Source organism: Chiloscyllium plagiosum, chromosome 18 (genome assembly GCF_004010195.1).
Source record: "Chiloscyllium plagiosum isolate BGI_BamShark_2017 chromosome 18, ASM401019v2, whole genome shotgun sequence".
Lineage (NCBI taxonomy): Eukaryota > Metazoa > Chordata > Chondrichthyes > Orectolobiformes > Hemiscylliidae > Chiloscyllium > Chiloscyllium plagiosum.
In genome coordinates, this window is record NC_057727.1 from 18525637 (window position 1) to 18539799 (window position 14163).

The window sequence follows — 14163 nt, forward strand, 5'->3', positions numbered from 1 at the left end:
CATGGCAATTTAGGGCAAACTAGTTGAGGGTACTATGAAGGACTTTCCTTCTCAAACTATCCTGCCACCTGAGGAGTGGTGACCCTCAGGTTAAACCACCACCAGTCCCTCTCTAACGAGAGTGCAACCCTATGGTCTACTAGGACTATGGTGATTTTAATTTAGAGCATATTGGTTGAGGAGGTAGTGGGATAGAAACCAATTGTTTTGATATATAATGATGATACTCACTGTAGCCGAGCATGGGCTAATGATTTCCATGTGATTCATTATCCCAAGGCTTACAGTAAAATCCAGCTCATTACTTTGTGGGATCATGATTATATTGCTGAAACAAGAACCTTCCAGATTTGAACTTGACTTATAGATTCATTGCAATTTATGAAGTAAACAATGATTTTTGATTAACCCAATATCACTCCAGTGTGTAAAGAAATTTAAGTATGGATGTGGAAGATACAAACCAATTGAATTTTCAAAGCAATGATTAAATCATTCTGGGGACCAAATGATATTTATTAGACTATCCTTACTGAATCCATTTAAGTTTAATGAATTATTTATGGGATGTTTTTCAAAATATGGCTTGTATAATCAGTTGGATAATGTAGGTGCATTCCTGTGTGCACTTCAAGTATCACACATGTGCTGGCAATGGTTGTAAAAGATTAACCAAGAGATACAAGTTCTTACTTGAACAGTTTATATTGTCCTGAAGTATGAGTAGAGAACGGATATGGACATACGTAAAAAGTGTTGTCTTTTGTATTAATCAACTGCGATGGGGAGCTTTTTTTCAAAACAAGTTTGGATCTCTGTTCTTCATTCAACTCTATAACAACCTGTGAGCAGGGAAGATAAAATAAAATTATGAATAAAATAAAAATGTATCCCAATTACTTTGATTGAAACTCAAAGTTTACATTAATAGAATCTGTTTAGAAAATTGAGGATACAAAATTCATCAAGGACATTATCTCAAAATATAGGATCGTGCATTCAAGATAGATGTATGGAGGAATTCCTCTATGAGGATTGTAAAACTGTAAAATTATTCACTGTGGAGAACGGCCTAAGCTAGGTTTAAGGAAATCAAGGAGTATGAGGATTGGCTGCATTTGATGATATTGGTACATGTGTGCTTTGCACCATTTTACTTAATGCATGCAAATTTAAACAGCTTCTGTCTGTCCTCCTCTAGATTCTCTCCCCATCCCTGGTTCTCTCTTCTCACAACTCCATCTGATTGTCTTCTCCCACCCCTATTTTCTCCCTCCCCTCCGACTCTCTCCTCCTGTGACCTCTCTGCCGCTGAACCCCATTTCAATACAGTATGATACTTGCATGTGGTGTTGTGTACTGCATCATCTGGATATGTTCACATTCATATTTCTAAATTAGCGTACATGCGTTGTTGCCTGTAGTTGTGGGCATCAGCAAACACTGCCATGGGAATAAGATGGAAAGTGGAATTGAGGATTATCAGATCGGTCACAATTTCATTGAATGGCTGAGCATGTTCAGTGGGTCGAACAACCCACTTCTGTTCCTATGTCTTCTGGTCTTATATTCAAAACATAAAGGCAGTATAGCCAATTAGATCAACAGATCACAATGCCAATGCCAATAGATAAGCAAATCTTAAATAACTAAACATCTAAAGTTTGATTAATGCTAAATTTCTTACATTTGTAGCATTTACATTATCAGAAACAATCTGATCTGAATTCTTTTTTGTCAGTGAACACAGTATTCATAATTCAATGGTTTTATATTTCAAACATTATATTCCCAGATGAATCATTTTAATCTTTAATAAGCATCACATTGTTGCCTTAATAAACTCTCTGCAACTGGTGTCAACATGTTGACTAAAAACTTATATTTATAGTATTTACTTCTCCACTGCATGTCTTCTCCACATCACCCTCTTCAACCTAATATCTTTCAGAATATTGCATTCCACATATTTCCCCACATAAAATTAAATCCATCCCGCATAAGCTATTAGTTTGACAACTTCAGAAGATTTAGTGAAATATCCAGTTCTTTGCTTTCAATTCCCTTCATATCACCCTCTAGAGAGTCAGATTATTGTTTTTGGAGTCATTCTGACTCCATGAAAATCCAGGCCTGTCTCTCTAGTTCAATAATCCTCATCATTGATACACCATGACATATACCTTCCTGATCAGTCCTCGGTGTCAGTACCTCACTTCCTCTATGAAAGACAAACCTTTAACAGATTATACTCTTAGCCTCTGAAGTCTTTCACTAAGCCATTCCTCAAAACCTCCTTTGTTGTATTGGGCTCAACTCCAATTTCTCAGATATTTCTTTCTTCCTCTATTCTCTCCATCAACTGTGTTATAGAGTCACAGATGAGACCCCTTGACTCATTGATTTGTGCCAATCTATCTGCTAACTCCACATTAAACTCCATTTAAATGCCTACGAACATCAGGAATACTTCAGAAATTTAAACTGTTGTATCATTCAAATGGTAAATATTCACCAATCTGTACATTTATTAGACTGATCTCAGGTAAGACAGGATCAAATCAACTCCTAAATCAACACCCAAATCAACTTATTCTTCTCAAAACTATGTGCCTCTTGTATTGTGTAATATCCATTTACGCCATATACTTAGAGAATTTGACACAAATGCGAAATGTTACAGTGCAGATGGAGGCTATTTGATCCATTGAGTGGAATCCTCTCAGCCCCAGAATAATGTGAACAAAGAACAAGGAAAATTACAGCACAGGAACAAGCCCTTCGCCCCTCCAAGCCTGCACTAATCCAGATCCTATATCTAAACCTGTCACCTCTTTTCTAAGGATCTGTATCCCCCCTGCTCCCTGCCCATTCATGTATCTACCCAGATACATCTTAAATGATGCTATCGTGCCCGCCTCTACCACCTCAGCTAGTAACACGTTCCAGGCACTCATCACCCTCTGTGTAAAGAACTTTCCACGCATATCTCCCCTAGTAATTGAGGGTCCACTATAGGAAAAAGCTTCTTGCTATCCACCCTATCTATACATCTCATGTCCCCCCTCAATCAGGTCCCCCCTCAACTTTCATCTTTCTAATGAAAATAATCCTAATCTACTCAACCTCTCTTCATGGCTAGCGCCCTCCATACCAGGCAACATCCTAGTGAACCTCCTCTGCACCCTGTCCAAAGCATCCACATCCTTTTGGTAATGTGGCGACCAGAACTGTATGCAGTATTCCAAATGTGGCCAAACCAAACTCTTATACAACTGTAACATGACCTGCCATCTCTTGTACTCAATATTCTGTCCAATGAAGGAAAGCATGCCGTATGCCTTCTTGACCACTCTATTGTCCTGCATTGCCACCTTCAGGAACAATGTACCTGAACACCCAGATCTCTCTGTACATCAATTTTACCCAGGACTTTTCCGTTTACCGTATAGTCCACTCTTGAATAGGATTTTCCAAGTTTGCCTGGATTGAACTCCACCTGCCATTTATCTGCCCAGTCTATCTATATTCGAGTGTATTCTCTGGCAGTCCCCTTCACGATCTGCTACTCCATTGTGCTAGTGCTAGTGTTATAAGATTGTGGGTAGTGATGAATCAATTGGTAAACTGCTCAGATCAGGAAAATTTGATTCTTGACAGAAAGGAAGTCCAATTTTCCACCCAAGGATTTAATAGTAAGGTGTTAAGACGGACCCGGAGGGTCCCGTCTTTGCGTGTTCTTTTGGAAGGAGAGACTCACACTGGCAACTATGATTAGACGCAGACAGCAGTTTATTCACAGAATCTTAACTGATACAACGAATCTACAAGCATGCATTCGTTGGAGAAGGCGTTCTCCCTTCCCGTTCAAAGTTGACACAATTATACTTCGCGCTGCCTGGAGTCCCCGGTCAGTTCGCCTTCCCCATTGGTCCATTCATCTGCGCGCGCTGGGGATCCGTCCTCCTATTGGCCGCATCGAAGTGCCTGTCCAGCTCCTGCTGTGCTTAACAATGGCTCAGCCATCCCCGGGAGCGGTTCCAATCCCGTATTCAATAGTTCATTGTTTCAAGGAATTACTATGCGTCTGACAGGCTAGCCATTTTCAATAGTTTCAGTTTAACTAAATTGACAATTACACTTATCAACTTTAGACTTAAATAGAGCCATTCACACTTAACAGTTACAGGTTCCGATAGAGCAATTCACACTTGTCTAACAGTTACAGATTCCGATCAGTTTCTTTATGAATCCCGAGTTTCGATGGGGCAATTGATACTGGCTGGTATTTACAGGCTCCAAGATTTAATTAACATTATGCATATCCCTTACAAGCTCCAGCAGTCATGCAATCGCCTGCAGCAGCTCGCCTGGCTGTTGTTAACCATTTCAGGGCTGGAAGTGTCACCCTCCCTAGCCCTACATTAAACACCGCAGTGAAATCTCCCCAACAAAGGCAAGAATCTTGTTAACGGTTGGCAAGAGACCAATTTGCAAACAATAACCTCATTATTACCTAATCTTGCCTAAATCATGCATCTTGCTAATTTACCAGTCAATGAAGAGAAACTAGACAATTTCTCTCACAAAAGATTATTTGTGTACCTGGCAGCTCCAGGTTGCCCTTGATACCTCAGGCCATTCTCCAAGGGCAATGACTGCCTGCATTGATCATCCACAGAAATTGGCATTGGACACACAACAGCTCATCTTATCATCATGGCAAACTTTCAAATCACTTGGAACACAATTCACCATTCAGTACTGCATTTTGGAGTCCATGAACACCTTTCATTGTTGTGCTGTGGCCAGAATAGTTTGTTCATATGGTCAGGCACCTAAATCAGGCATTGAAACAGGGTGGAGCTCAAAGCTCTTAACTTGATTTCTTCACACTCTCTCACTTTGCACTTACTTGGATGCTCCCAGCTTTGCTTTATTTTTCCTAGCCTCTGTGAGTATTGTCATCTGATTCGGAATGTATGGCCTAACTGTATTTCTACTGCGCTTTTCCTGTTACCACAGACTCAAATCCAGGCAGCTTGTCATGTTTGCTGGCAATGAACAATTAAGGGTTGGATGTCTTGCTATATGGCACCATGCTATGACAATGTTACACCTACAGTGAGTGCTAGCTGCTCATGCAGCAAACACACGTAATGTACTTCAACCAACTGGCCATATCTGAAACTCGAAGGAGAGTAGTCCTCAGTTGGATCCAGAGAGGCATACTGCAATCTGTGAGATTCCAATGCAGAAAGTCATGAGCATCATATGATGTCTGTTCAGCTCCTTAGGCATGTTCAGTCAGTGGGGCAATCGGAGGATCCATATCATTATAGTTGGGGGAGTGGGCCATGGTCAGTCCTACAGATTCAGTTCAACCAGCCTCAGGAGTAGTGGTAAGTCAGTCAGAGAGATGCACAGAGATGAATCAGGGGTTTAGTTACTCATCAGTTAGGTCTATCTTTCTAAGTTGGTCAGGGGTTGGATCTTCGAGGAGAAAGTGAGGTCTGCAGATGCTGGAGATCAAAGTTGAAACTTTATTGCTGGAACAGCACAGCAGGTCAAGCAGCATCCAGGGAACAGGAGATTCGACGTTTCGGGCACAGGCACAGTTTCCTGAAGAAGGGCCTGTGCCCGAAACGTCGAATCTCCTGTTCCCTGGATGCTGCCTGACCTGCTGTGCTGTTCCAGCAATAAAGTTTCAACAGGGGTTGGATCTGTCAAGTGGTCTGACCATTGAAAGTAAATGGGAGTATCAGACATCACTCTGGTGGTGGGATATTTCAGAATTCAGTTGTGATTATTGGAGACAGCATACTAAGATGCACAGGCAATAATAATTGTGAAGAGGGCAAATCAATACATGAGGGTGGGAGACAATAGAGCAAGAATTACTATTGGCAGGTGGAATGCAGGGAGATCATCATTGGGTATCACCACCCTGGCTTCAATAGGAGTCAGTGCATAATTATACTTGGTAAAAACAATGACTGCAGATGCTGGAAACCAGAATTATACTTAGCATGACACAAGTTTATGCCTGAGGCTCAGGGATTAAAATGGGGAGCCAAGCAGTTAAGTAAAAGAGTTGGATGGGACCAAAGCTGATGGGGTAGACAGGAAGGAAAAAGCAGAAAAGAACATGAAGATTTAACAGTCACTGAAACTGAGGGGCTGATCATGCAACTCACTCCAGAGTGGGCAAAATAGTTTATATTCTCTCTTTGATGAGCAGGTTGTACATGTGAGGCCCTTCAAAGGCAATAGCATTAAACAAACATTCACACAAGTTTATGCCTGGGGCTCAGGGATTAAAATGGGGAGCCAAGCAGTGATACCTGTTATCACATAATTCTGCATGTGAACCATATGCACTGATGTACTGTGTCAGCTAAAATGTTTGGTCATAAACAATCTTGACCATCTCATTGAACATTGCAAATTAATCCTAGTATTGGTTACAAAGCACAATTAATGTTGGGTGAGCTGCAAAGATTCACCCTAGTCTCACAATTTGGATGCCCTTCGAAAGTTTTGTGATCCAGGAGCTGCTCACTTCACATCTTAGACTAGCAAATGTCCAACCATTATAATGTATGCAATGCTGCCTTCCTTGGGTAATGTGATCATTGGGGATGGGGGGAGAAGTTTTCATTTTATTCATACGTGAGGAATAAGAGAATGATTAGGGAGAAGGTAAGGCCGATCAGGGATAGCAGAGGGAACTTGTGCGTGGAGTCTGAGCAGATAGGCAAAACCCTAAATGAGATTTTTGCTTCAGTTTTCACCAAGGAAAGGGACCTTGTTGTGAATGAAAACTTTGAGGAGCTGGGATACATTCTTGACCAGATCAAGATTGATGAAGTTGATGTGCTGGAAATTTGGAAAACATTAAGATTGATGAGTCCCCAGGGCCAGACCAGATTTATCCTAGGCTGCTCTGGGAAGCGAGACAGGAGGTTGCTAAGCTGCTGGCGAGGATATTTACTTCCTCACTCTCCACAGGAATCGTACCGGAGGATTGAAGGGAGGCGAATGTTGTTCCTCTTTTCAAGAAGGGTAATAGGGAAATCCCTGGCAATTACACACCAGTCAGTCTTACGTCTGTGGTCAGCAAAGTTTTGGAAAGAATTCTGAGGGATCAGATTTATAATTATTTGACAAAGCATGGTGAGGCAGTCAGCATGGCTTTGTGAGGGGCAGGTCATGCCTCACAAATCTTGTTGAGTTCTTTGAGGAGGTGACAAGACAGGTCGACGAAGGTCGAGCAGTGGATGTGGTGTATATGGACTTCAGCAAGGCATTTGATAAGGTTCCCCATGGTAGGCTCATTCATAAAGTCAGGAAGTATGGGATACAGGGAGACTTGGCTATCTGGATTCAGGATTGGTTGGCTGACAGAAGGCAAAGAATGGTTGTAGATGGAAAGTATTGTGCCTGGAGGTCAGTGTTGAGTGGGGTTCCACAGGGCTCTGTTCTTGGGCCTCTGCTCTTTGTAGTTTTTATAAATGACTTGGATGAGGAGGTTGAGGCGTGGGCTAGTAAATCTGCAGATGACACAAAGGTTGGAATGCTGTTGATAGTATAGAGGGCTACTGTAGGCTGCAGCGTGACATAGACAGGATGCAGAGCTGGGCTAAGAAATGGCAAATGGAGTTCAATCTGGATAAATGCGAAGTGATGCATTTGGGAAGGTCGAACTCGAATGCTGAATATAAGATTAAAGACAGGATTCTTGGAGGAACAGAGGGATCTGGATGTGCATGTACATAGATCCCTCAAAGTTTCCACCCAAGTGGATAGAGTTGTTAAGAAAGCAGATGGTGTTTTGGCTTTCATTAACAGGGAGATCGAGTTTAAGAGCTGTGAAGTTTTCCTACAGCTCTACAAGTCCCTGGTGAGACCACACTTAGAATAAAGATACAAAGGCTTTGGAGAGGGTGCAAAGAAGGTTTACTAGGATGCTGCCTGGACTGGAGTGCTTGCCTTATGAAGAAAGGTTGAATAAGCTCGGACTTTTCTCTCTAGAGCGAAGGAGGAAGAGAGGAGCCCTGATCGAGGTATACAAGATAATGAGTGGAATAGCCAGAGACTTTTCCCCAGGGCAGGATTGATGGTACGAGGGGTCATAGTTTTAAGGTATTAAGAGAAAGGTATAGAGGAGATGTCAGAATTAGATTCTTTATGGAGAAAGTTGTGAATGCATGGAATGCGTTGCCAGCTGTGGTGGTGGAAGCAGAGTCATTGGGGATATTTAAGCGACTGCTGGACATGCACATGGATAGCAGTGAGTTGAGGGGTGCTTAGGTTAAGTTATTATATTCTACATTGGATTAAACCTTGGCACAACATCGTGGGCCAAAGGGCCTGTTCTGTGCTGTACTTTTCTTTGTTCTATGTTCTATCACCACTATACTTACAATCTCAGACTGTCTTTGTGTCAAGTGGCCTGTGTAGTACATTTCTGAAACATGTCAACAATGTGCACAGTCCACAAGGACGGATCCTATTTTAAAAGGCAAATTAATGGACAGAGATGGAGCAAGAGACAGAGTTTTGTCAAGATTTTTGTTTGCTGGCATTGGAAAGGGCCTCAGTGTAGTTGCACCGAGCTGCGGTCTACCAGCCTCTACATGAGGATACGTGGGCTTTATCATTCATTTCATCGAGATCAGCAAGCTATGTTTCTAATAAGTATGAAAATACTGAGTTGAACAGAGGTATTCTTTCAATCTTCATACAGAAAATTGTCAGAATATCCACTCAACATTCTGTTCCTAAAATGTTTTACCTACATTGGGAAACTGGCAGAGGCCTGGGTGTGGATTAAAATAATTAAGTTGTCAGTTAAATTAATTCTCAATTGCAGTTGTGGATGAATAACAATTAGTGCCAGTGCCAATCAGTCACCTGAAACAACTTTTAAAAAAATCAATATTGAGCTTCATATACAGAATATTCTTTGGACCTGACTGTCCAGATTTCACAATTTGTCCAAAAACATTGTTGTTTACTTTAAATTGCATTGCTGTTTACATTGTAACCTTTGTTGGGTCAACACTTTTCAGTAATTGTGGGAGTAGGGTCAATATCACTGTTGCTCATTAACAGAACTCAGAATCAGACCTCGACCCCGATAGCTCCAACCAGAGCATTTGTGCAAAATGAAGTCGGTACTGTCCTATATTTTAGTAATTACTATTCCAGCATTATTATCTGCTGATTACATAATAACAGAATCAGAGCATCATCAGGTAATGTGTTATTTAAAGCACCAAATAGTTAAAATAACTTTATTCTTAAATTCATTGACTTGACGTTTAGATATTTTACTTTTGTTTGAGCAGAGAGATGATACAAACTATTTGTCAAATGTTCTGAAGCTGCCAGGAAGAATACTGAAGGTATATTTAGCTAATTTGTACATGTAAACTTATTAAGCTTAATTTAACAACTGGAAAAATTATTTCAATTAAGACACGAAAGTATTAACTATTGATTATGCTTCATGTCTGAGCTTCTTTCATCTGAGTCATTGTCCCAATCAGTTGGGATTTGCAAATCACAAATCTAAGATTGATTTTGAAAAATGCAAATCAGTGTACCAATCTAGGTAACCTTTGCAAATAAAATCCAGTGTGAAAATAAACCAAGGGCAATCAATCATCATTGAACTCTCAGGTTTGACTTCAATCACGATCTGACATCCAATTTGCCTTAATAGTATATACATCTTCAATCCTGTGTGATTCTTTATTTTGCTTCATTCTTGATTGACAACAGTTGTCAATGCAGCCACCAACAGCAGACAGTCTTTGCACCAGAACGTTACTTATTATGGTATCTTTATTTCAATAATGTTTTAATCAATTATATTAGATAGAATGTATCATTTTTAATTTTTATCAGTTGCTTTGGACAGTATTTCAATAAAATTGAAAATTCAGGTTTTGATCAAAAATAAAAAGCAGTTGCAACCTGAGATATAGAGAGGTATTTTATTATTAGTTTCAAGTATCCAATTTATTATTACTAACAGTACATTGTCCAGTTTATTAAATGATAATATATTCTGAGACTGCCATGGGACATGAGCCTCCGTGGATTCATAGGGTGCAACTGATGATTCACAAAATTACATTTGCAGTTTAATTTTATTCCTGATGTTACAATATTTGTGTACTTTTGGTATTGCAAATGCACTTTATAACATTTTTTCATTTTTTTTCTTGGTTGGCAACAGAAAAGAAGCACCAAGGAGAATGGCAAAAAGGCAGGTTTGGTTTCTATTTATTTCATACTATTTATTTCAGTTACATTTTTTTCATTATGCACAATACCCCGGCTATGTATCTTTCAGACCAGGGTTGACAGCAAACATGGACCAGGTATCTTTTAAGTATTAATCTTATTAATTTTAATTAACTAAATTATAGCTGGGAGAACAACAGCGCATCCTTCTATATATTTCTCTCTCTGCACATCTGTGTCTTTGTAACTCGTTTCCAGTTCTAACCTGCTTAGTTGACTGAGAACCAATCTTAGCTCCTGGTGGTCTGCAGATTGTAGGATCCCACAGCCATAAAAATAGAGTTCACAATCACTATGAAATTTTTTGCTGTGACATTATGACATCCTGGGATATCCCAATTTTAAAAAGTTTTTTTTATCCTTGCATTCTGCAGTTACTTTAAAGACCCAAAAATAAAATGACATGGTCCTTAGAAATTGGTATTTGTTTTAAATGTGTTGAGACTTTTGTCAGTTCTCGTAAATTGTCTTTTTTCTCTCAATAATAGTTTGATTTTGTTTTAAGTGTTTAGATTCTGTAAAATACATTTCAGATTATATTATTTGCACACTATGATCATTTATAGCAAAAACCTTGGTTGTTGGTTGGCATTTTTCCATCTGCATGAGATGATGAGGAATGAAAACTCAGAACTTTGGTGAAATTAGATAAGATCATCCTCTGCACTCCTTTTGATGATTAAGAAAATAATTAGAGCATCACAGAATCATACAGCACAGAAACAGAGCCTTCAGTGCAACTCATCAGCACCAACCAGACATCCCAATCTAACCTAGTCCCATTTACCAGCACTTGGCCCATATCTCTCAAAACCCTTCCTATTCATATACCCATCCAGATGTCTTTTAAATGTGTAATTGTACTGCCTCCTGTGGCAACTTGTTTCATATATGCACCATATACGCAGCTGTATTCCTGATGAAGGGCTTTTGCCCGAAACGTCGATTTTACTGCTCCTCGGATGCTGCCTGAACTGCTGTGCTTTTACAGCACCTCTAATCTAGACTCTGGTTTCCAGCATCTGCAGTCATTGTTTTTACCATATACGCACCAACCTTTGCATGAAACAGTTACCACTCAGGTCCTTTTTAAAACTGTCTCCTTTCACCTTAAACCTATACCCTCTCATTTTGGACTCCCCCTACCTGAGGGAAAAGACCTTGGGGATTCACTTTATCTCTGCCCTTAATGTTTTGTAGAGATTTATCTCAATAAGATAACCTCTCAGCTCCAGGTAAGAAGCCCCAGGCTAATTTAAGCCTTTCTCTCTGTAACTCAAACCCTTCGGTCAAAGCCACATTGTTTTAAATCTTTTCTGCATCCTCTCAAAGTTTAACAAAATCCCCTATAGAATTCTGAAAAATAAAGTCTTCTTAAGCTTCTGAAACTACATGTCATCATGTTTGCATTCTCCTACTCACAACTGGGTGACACCATTTGTATTAATCATCAGCTGGAGTTTCCCATTTGTTGTGATTGATATGGAGGACTTTCAAGCCTGCACCCTTGCTTTGGGTGGACTGCTGACCTCTTGTCATGGGATTCTTCACCAAAAAGAATATTTTTGAAGATGTGACAATTTTCCATCCTGTATGTGTGTCCAAGCCAGTGATGTCTTGCTTGATTAATATTACGTTACTGCATAATTTCCAAGCCAGACAGAGTGTTTATCTTTAAGGCAACAGTGATCTTCTAGTATAAAGATTCTCACCTCACCCTCATTGTACAGAACATTGAAGTCAGTACAGTTTGTAATTAGTCAGGGATGTGAGTGTTGCTGCTGTCGTGTTATGAGGCTGCAACATCAGCAAACATAGAACCTAAACTATGTGCATATGTTATCTATCTTATAGCACTGTAAATTGTTAGTGTTGTTAATAAACATAAAAAATCTCTTAACAAAAGCTCAGACTTTGTGGTATATATTACGTGGGCTATCATACAGGAAAGCACTAAGGTCGTGTCATGCTGGCAATGAAGTTTGACCCAAAAAAGCACATTAATTAATGCTAACATATTGGCAAGGACTGTTTTATTGGTGACATGTGCTGTCAATGATATTTCAGAGGCACCAGAAATGGAAGTGATTGAGTCTTTGTTCTTGGTAGCTACAAATTGTCTATACATTGTTTCTGTACAGCGATGTGTTGAAGATACAGGTCTTGTAGATAAACATTTTGGTGTTATGAGTCAGTTTTTTTCTTGTCAGTCTTATAGAACATAGAACATAGAACATAGAACAATACAGCACAGAACAGGCCCTTTGGCCCACGATGTTGTGCTGAACATTTGTCCGACTTAAGAACCCATCCATGTACCTATCCAATTGCCACTTAAAGTTCGCCAATGATTCTGACTCTGCCATTCCCACAGGCAGCGCATTCCATGCCCCCACCACTCTCTGGGTAAAGAACCTACCCCTGACATCTCCCCTATACCTTCCACCCTTCACCTTAAATTTATGTCCCCTTGTAACACTCGGTTGTGCCCGGGGAAAAAGTTTCTGACTGTCTACTCTATCTATGCCTCTGATCATCTTATAAACCTCTACCAAGTCACCCCTCATCCTTCGCCGTTCCAACGAGAAAAGGCCGAGAACTCTCAACCTATCCTCGTACGACTTCCTCTCCATTCCAGGCAACATCCTGGTAAACCTTCTCTGCACCCTCTCCAAAGCTTCCACATCTTTCCTAAAGTGAGGCAACCAGAACTGCACACAGTACTCCAACTGTGGCCTAACCAAAGTCCTGTACAGCTGCAACATCACTTCACGACTCTTGAATTCAATCCCTCTGCTAATGAACGATAATACTCCATAGGACTTCTTACAAACTCTATCCACCTGAGTGGCAACCTTCAAAGATCTATGTACATAGACCCCAAGATCCCTCTGTTCCTCCACCTGACTAAGAACCCTACCATTAACCCTGTATTCCGCATTCTTATTTGTTCTTCCAAAATGGACAACCTCACACTTGGCAGGGTTGAACTCCATCTACCACTCCTCAGCCCAGCTCTGCATCATATCTAAGTCCCTCTGCAGCCGACAACAGCCCTCCTCACTGTCCACAACTCCACCTATCTTCGTATCATCTCAAACCCACAAGTTGTGAATCACAATCTTAATAACAATAGAGAATCCTCTCTTGCTTTTTAGTGCACCACAGAGCTGTGCTAGACATCATGCGCGAGCAGCCAATGATACTGTTTTTGTGTCTTTCACCAAGCATCTGTTTATCCTCGCTTCCCTTTCCAGTGCGTGGTCCTTATCCATGTGCGGTCTGGCTTTGTAAGTGTTCAGCTAAATATTTCAGAAATGTTCTGATGACTCTCAGTTTTACCCCGCTTTCAGACAGTGAATTCCAGACAAACAACATTCTCAGAATCAAAACGTTCTTCCTGAATCGCCACTAAACCTCGTAACTCTTGTATTTAATTTACCTACCGAGTTATTAATCCTTTCCATAAGAAGATTATTCCTATCACACATATTCATATTCCTACTGTGCATGTTAATCACTCAACCCTCTCTGGTATCAAGGAAACAGCCCCAGACTTTTCGTCCATCTTCATCGAGGGAATGGTCCAGTTCAGGAAACATCTTGGTCAATCTCATCTGAACACTCTCTCGTGCAATCACAAGCTTCCTGCAATCTGGCGATCAGAATGAACCAAGTTGCTCCAAAGCAAAAAGGCACGGTGGCACAGTGGTTAGCACTGCTGCCTCACAACGCCAGAGACCCGGGTTCAATTCCCGCCTCAGGCGACTGACTGTGGAGTTTGCACGTTCTCCCCGTGTCTGCGTGGGTTTCCTCCGGGTGCTCCGGTTTCCTCCCACAGTCCAA

General features: G+C 40.6%; 1 protein-coding gene across 3 annotated transcripts in view; it reads left to right on the forward strand.

The window, feature by feature from the left end:
- Nucleotides 1–9107: 9107 nt before the first annotated feature.
- The window catches only part of LOC122558909 (inter-alpha-trypsin inhibitor heavy chain H3-like), an 87374-nt gene continuing 82318 nt past the window's right edge, over nucleotides 9108–14163 (forward strand). For all 3 annotated transcript variants that reach the window (XM_043707853.1, XM_043707852.1, XM_043707854.1), the window contains exons 1-3: nucleotides 9108–9260; nucleotides 9354–9410; nucleotides 10250–10279. In XM_043707853.1, coding sequence (XP_043563788.1) covers nucleotides 9171–9260; nucleotides 9354–9410; nucleotides 10250–10279 — 177 coding nt within the window. In that variant the 5' untranslated portion in view covers nucleotides 9108–9170. The remainder of the gene's footprint in view (nucleotides 9261–9353; nucleotides 9411–10249; nucleotides 10280–14163) is intronic.